The sequence below is a fragment of the Saccoglossus kowalevskii genome, chromosome 11 (assembly GCF_978046115.1).
Source record: "Saccoglossus kowalevskii chromosome 11, keSacKowa6.1, whole genome shotgun sequence".
In the NCBI taxonomy this organism is placed as follows: Eukaryota; Metazoa; Hemichordata; class Enteropneusta; family Harrimaniidae; genus Saccoglossus; species Saccoglossus kowalevskii.
The window spans coordinates 26,235,252-26,242,193 of NC_140651.1; the positions used below are offsets into that span (position 1 = coordinate 26,235,252).

At 33.4% G+C, this 6,942-nt stretch overlaps 1 protein-coding gene across 1 annotated transcript; it reads left to right on the forward strand.

Annotated features, from left to right (window-relative positions):
* The first annotated feature begins 3,850 nt into the window (after positions 1-3,850).
* LOC146736576 (uncharacterized) lies at positions 3,851-6,713 on the forward strand. Its single transcript, XM_085505316.1, has 6 exons — positions 3,851-3,916; positions 4,216-4,286; positions 4,897-4,933; positions 5,366-5,518; positions 5,659-5,808; positions 6,682-6,713. The coding sequence occupies exons 2-6, from the start codon at positions 4,254-4,256 to the stop codon at positions 6,711-6,713; spliced, it is 405 nt and encodes a 134-aa protein (XP_085361442.1). The 5' UTR covers positions 3,851-3,916; positions 4,216-4,253.
* The last annotated feature ends 229 nt before the right edge of the window (positions 6,714-6,942 follow it).

Consider the following 6,942-nt stretch of genomic DNA (forward strand, 5'->3'; position numbering starts at 1 on the left):
TACGATTCATAATGATAAAAAGCGTGTGACGTAATAATTGATTCGCGACGTTACTACATCCATTGGTGTTGAATAGCATGGCCATGTCAGTAAATTTAACTATTAATAGTGTCGTGGCATTTACAGTATGTTTAACATGTTGACAGAGATCAATCAAATATAAATGTTTGTTTTTTTTCAATAATGCTGTACTCATAGTCACAGGTGAACAATTTGACTAAAGTTTAAAAAAGTCAGTAATTATCGATTGCAATCAATTTCCGGCACTAACATAAACATATTTTAGCTTTCTCAGAAAAATAGCAATATATATATATATTGAGAATTCCATGTTTTCAGCTAACACTGTTGGTGAAAGTACAAGAGACATTGATTTTGATTCTGTCTTACTGTTTGATGTATCACATTCAACATTTGATGAGTTTACAGTGTTTATACTAGTATATAGTTATTAAATTTGTTGGGCTAATCCTGAGTCCACTCCTTTCTAATTAACATTGTTTGAATGTTATACATATTAATCGGATTCTATTACCGTATATGGTCATCGAATATGCTGTTCATTTCTTCTTTCCATACCTTCAATATAGCAATGATTACACGTATGTATCTTCAATAGTGATCGAAATATTATAGACGTTAATATTTAATGAGTCTCATGAACCATTATATTTGTTTGGTTAATCTATCGTCCAGCATATTTACAAATAACATTGTTGTCAAATGGTTGATTGCAATATTTCTTTAGATATTAGATTGATTCATAGACAATGCTATTACCACAACAAATTAAATTCGGAACCCTCAGTTTCTTTAGAAAAGTGCACAATCTGACACTAACATTTTTTCTCAAACTGGCTGCCAAACTACCCTGCCGTCTATGGATATACAATAGTTAACAAAGCAGTTTTAAACTTTGACATGTTTTGAGCAATTTCTTCCAAATGCTTTTAATAATAAATAAATAAATAATGAAATGCAATCTCCTATCACACACTTGAGGAATTTATAAATGAATATCCAAATTATTCAAATGCATACTGTCTTGTTCTTTATTTTTCATTAAATTATTGTACTTGATGTATATAATTTATATCCTATCTATCATATGAGCTCAGTGTAATACAGAAGTGAAAGAATTTTCTATATCCTCATACTAAGTAATAATAATAATAATAATAATAATAATAATAATAATAATTAATAATAATAATAGTAATAATAATAATAATAATAATAATAATAATAATAATAATAATAATAATAATAATAATAATAATAATAATCACATGAATCACGCAAGCTGATTTAATGTTCAACATCATGAGTATCACAAGATACGCCAATATATTATGATGTTGGTGGTTTTACGGCTTCATTTACTGGAATTTATAATGTATTTTGCTGTGTTGAACCGACTTACATCGACCAACTAAATAACTGGAATGATTATTTTAAATTACAAGAGCATCGAACTGTCACAGTTGAAACAGGACACGCGAACTTATAATGAACTTACGTGTATATTCAGTCATGCAAGCCCCGTACCAGTTTAAGATTACGCCTTACTTTACTACCACACTTTGAACCAATCTATATTTTTACCGCTATGTATACAATTAATATTAGTAAGTAACACAGAGTGTAATATTTTATACTAGCAATTACCTAAATCTTTCGTTTCATGGCGGTTAATTAATTTATACTTGTAATGATATGATATGAAGAATTAGGGTTTAGCAGTATAACAAAATACGAGGTTTTAGTACAAATATTATAACGCATACAGGTCGTAAAGTTAAAGTGTACTTACTGCAAATATGTTGTATCTCCCTTTATTTATAGATTAGATGTACGGTTCACAGTCAATCGTCATCCAAAACAGCAGCCAATCAGCGAAGGCCTTACATTAGGATGCCGAATTCGATTTCAAACTCCCAGGGAAAGTGTTCTTGCTTTTCGTATAATGCGATATTCGTATGTAAAGGATTTTCCACGCAAAAAACGACGAATATGTCGAATTTTATTAGCGATTGGCTTAAAGTTACCCTAACGCAACGTTCGACTGTGAAAGTGCACATTTGCCAGATTTAACAGCTGATATAGGGGATTGTTAATATGATTGCCCATATATTACCATGAACAACAGAACTTTATTGTAAACAGTATACACAACAATTGCTTGTGATAGCACTGTCTCATCAATTATTCCCTCTCTCGTTGGTCATTTAATATTAGGGATACATACGATACTTACTCGAAGAAAGATAATATCATATAGACCCAAGTCTTTCAACATGTTATAGTTCTGACCAGTAGTTATGTTTTGTTTTGTTTGTACACACTGTTTGCTTCTATTTTTAGGTATTCTGTGACACATACATTTTAAATTACAGAGAATATATTATCGTTTCATTTTCTAAAATATACATTATCTTCTAGAGACTGAGTCATTTGGTTTTCACTTTTGACATTTAATAATATAATACTTACTCCGTGTGTGGGTGACTACGAAATACTACCTTCAATGCTGAGCAGCATGGCGATAAACAAAGTTCTTGGACAAACATCATGCAAACACAATGCAAACTAGTGATTTTTATTTTGATCAGACTTTTTATTCTATATCGCTATGCTTAGACTGAAACAACTGTGCATGCACGTAGAAATCAAATACAAACGACAACCGCAATCCTGGATTTTATTTTACTCCGGGGTCAAAAGTTGATATCCACGTTGATATGTTGTTGATATTTATGTTGATTAACACACAAATAACCACTTCCTCCTTACATTGCACGTCACGTGAACCGCTTAGGGCGATTACACTAATGTTTATCCGTGAGGTTTTCAGCAAAACATAAACTTGGGGTCATTCGGAGTATATTCTGGGTACAAAGGTCAAAATTACATAAATGTAAGCGTCGTTTATATATGTACATGTGTTTTATTTAGATATTATTAATACATGGTTACTATTATACACTATTATTATAGATATCATGAACACGTTATTCTCATCAGACAGAACTATGTATATATTAGGACGCGGCCATTTTAAGACAGTAAGCATAATAGTGGATTAGAGTGACTGCATAATGTTATGTGACGTAGCTGTTTTCAGTTTGATATTCAATTTCAAGATGGTTCCCGAATAAAATTGGGTTTTATTTTTTACACATTCCTCTTGTCATGAATTGCAAATATCAACAGTATATTCATGTATTTTAAGATTGTCACATTTTGTTTGAACTACCATGTATTAAATACATAAGCTCGTACTAAGGATTAATTCTATAATCCACATCACATCATGTTCGTATTTTGTATCGGCACACCGTTTGTTACTGCAGTTTTGTAAGTTGTTGTCTTCAACATTTCAAGTATTCACAAGTAATTACATTTTATCACATTTCATTAATATTCTTAGTCCGGATCTAGTCAGTACTACGATGACAGTGAAATTGGTGTATTAATATATTCTATGTTGACGTATTTGCTTAGATAAATTAATAAGCAGCTTAAGTAGTATGGACCATTAATAAAAACGGAAACAAACAAAAACGAATAATTAAAATATAATTTTAAAATATAAATTAAAATAATATATGCATGAATAAACTATATTCAGTTAATCAATAAATAAGTATAATATCTAGCTTGGAAGACGTGTGAGAGGACAAATTTCGTGACGATACAAGCATGCCCGTAGAATGTACTGAAGGTATTTACGTCATCAATAAGATGCTACAACTGATATTTACTATTATAATATGTTAAGCATAGTTTAGCTCACAGGAGGCGTGGTTTATAAACTAAATATTTCTATTAATACTTACATTAGATGCGAATTCGCCACATTCAGTCTGGCTCGTCCAAACAGGAAGACGATATCATCATTCTTGAACACACTAGGGTAAGTTATTAACATTTTCACCACCAGACTTCTCGCCCATTTTTTTCCGCAGGTTTTTCTCTTGTATTCTTCAACTGGAAATGAACTCTAATTTTGGTTCCAACAGACAAAATTTGCAGGTTATAACAGGGCTATTTTGTGAATTTGTGATTAAAAGAGGGAACTGGTGGTGAAATAGTTAAAGATTGATTCCGACTTTGGTATGGTTTTACGTACAATTGCGGGAAAATTTCATTGCAGATAATATACGGATATTCATTCTACGCTGAATGTTGATAGAAGCATTTGATTTCTTGCAGCATTTCGAAATAACATATTCTGACTAACTAACAACAGGATGAAGATAAAGTACATGAAGTCGGTCGCTTTGGTAAGTCTATAACATATTCAGTCGAATTTATTCACTGATTTTTGTTTAAATTTGTGCTTAATGTTTAAATATGTGATTCCACGAGATATGGTAACCACACGTTTTTACCTCAGAATAACTTGAATCATCCAATTAAACTGTTAATGTTATTGGGCGAATATATAGACGCTTTTCAATATACACCAAAAGTCATTCGAACATTGTAATTATTTAAATATTAATCACTGAAAATTACGAAAATATATTTTATGTAATTTGTTTTTTTGATTTTCCTTTCTTTTATCATTACTTTTTACAAAAATACGTCTATCCACGGTTACAAAGTCTCGACCTCTGGTTAACGCTCAACATGGACTTTGTGTTATTTGCGCAAATATGTGCATAGTCTATTTGAGCCAGTGTATGTATGTTTGCAACGAGCTCGATATTGCACTCGTATGAACATACCATCATCAACTTCAGTCTCTGGTTGATGTTTAAGTTCGTTCGTGTGTTGGTAAATTGTACTCCCAAAGATAGTCGTACGGATATTAATGGCCGTCAAATAGCTCATTATTCAATACGAATATCACAACTTTTTTACGTTATATTCTTTTTTGTATATGCCCAGGTCTTATTGTGTGCTGTTATTCGACGTGACTCGGCTGGTAAGTATTTACGATATGGTACACATGTAAGACGACACATAAGTTAGTTTACTGTGAACATATCCCTGGTTCGTTCATATTGCCGGAGACAGTAAATAGAAGATCCCTTTATTTTAATGACAAACTGTATTGATAATGTTGAAAAGTTCAATACAATTAAGTAAATTAGTCTATATGGACTAGGGAGGCCCGTAATTGTATTTATGGCTTTTCAAGTATGTGAACATGCAGCTTCAGTAACCAGTATACTCGAAGGTTGTTATTTTTTTTTTTTTTAATATCTGCTAAAACTTTAGAATTTAGAATAAAATACGGACCATGACCTTGTTTCATAATATCTACAATCATAAGTGCATTCACATTGATTCTCAGTCAACAATTTACATTTAACCCTACACAAATAATATTTGGTAATATGTGTGTGTTTTAAAGCAAGCGATCCCGCCTATCTCGACGAGGTATGTTCCCAGACGTTCCCCGATTCTCCGTACAGGTGTGCAGACGGCAGTGTGTGCATCCCTGAGGCGAGTCTTTGTGACCACAGCGAAATATGCGGGGATGGCAGTGATGAGATTGGCTGTGCCGGTGAGTCTTTCAATATCGACTATTATTATTATTATTATTATTATTATTATTATTATTATTATTATTATTATTATTATTATTATTATTAATATTATTATTATTATTATTGTACAAGTGTAATCATAGCGCTCTGCTTTCAGCTTATTACGACGCCGATGGTTGTGCAACATGGTATACCAGCTCCCCGTATAGATGTGCTGACAGTAGTTACTGTATCTCTGAGAGTTACCTATGTGATGGAACCCCACTTTGTGATGATGCCAGCGATGAATATGACTGTGCTTCACCCGGTTAGTAAAAGTTGCTGCTTAGTAGAATCAATTGAATGAGGTTATTACGTGGATGCGAGAATACAGAAAAGTATGCACGAAGGCAGTTACTGTACAGTCATTTTATAGATCGAAGCATATTACATGAGTGCTTACTTTGAGGTATATTCGTTATAAGCTTTTTATTATACATCTTTTTTCTACTTGTGGTAATAATTTAATGAGAGATAACATCCCGAGATGGCCACTAAGAATGCATCTTCGCCAACCAAGGTTTTTTCATTAGGCCATCGCCTCACCACTCCACCTTAGCAGAGCGGTATAGAGCACCCTTTTTGGGAAATGTTCACAGATACACTTTAAACCAATGATTCTCGTATTTTGCACGGACCGATCCATACTTGAGGCGGAGGCTCCGTGACGGCTCCGTGTTGTACGTCGAAGGAACGGACGCATGTAATCGACTATGGTGCCTGTGTCAAATACGTTTGTAACCAGATAGTAAACACAAATAGTTCGACCAACAATTACTGTAGTTTTTGTACAGTACTAGGCCACATACCGAAGACAATCCTGGCAAGTAGGAAGTGTGAAAAGAAGACATTCGAACACGTCCCAAATACTTTCGTACGGCATTTTACGGATGAATGTATTTTATTGATGTCAGATCTAAACATATTTGTATTATGGGTTAAAATCGGAATGATGTTATGCGGTGACGTTCAGCCAAATGTTCCATATTGAACATAATTATTAGGTGCTTGACAACTAATATTCACTAAAGTGTACATTGTTTCATCGCAGATAAATTAATTATTATAAATATAACATCACCTGTACCACCAGCTATTTCAACCGTGGCAGATATTATACTAATATATGTGTGTTTTACAGAGGGCGGTCCCGCCTACCTGAGAGAGACCTAGCTCGAGCCATTCCATTAGAGCGCGTCCGTTCCATTAGAGAGCATTCCATTAGAGAGCGGTCACGTGGCGTGTGATCACCTGACAAATGCTGGATACACGCTCTAACGGCAAATACCGTTAGGTTTAGCGAATTTACGAACCGTTACGAAAGAGTTTGCTCGTTCGAAGGCCGTTTTTGTAAAAGCGACAGCCTTGATCGATACACTGTTCATTTACACGATCTTTCCTG

What these genes read in the sequence shown, in the direction of transcription:
- LOC146736576 (XM_085505316.1), top strand. Translation starts at nt 4,254, where the DNA reads ATGAAGATAAAGTACATGAAGTCGGTCGCTTTG. An exon ending in ACATGAAGTCGGTCGCTTTG is followed by an intron (nt 4,287 to 4,896) that starts GTAAGTCTATAA and finishes GTATATGCCCAG; the next exon opens with GTCTTATTGTGTGCTGTTAT. An exon ending in TGATGAGATTGGCTGTGCCG is followed by an intron (nt 5,519 to 5,658) that starts GTGAGTCTTTCA and finishes CTCTGCTTTCAG; the next exon opens with CTTATTACGACGCCGATGGT.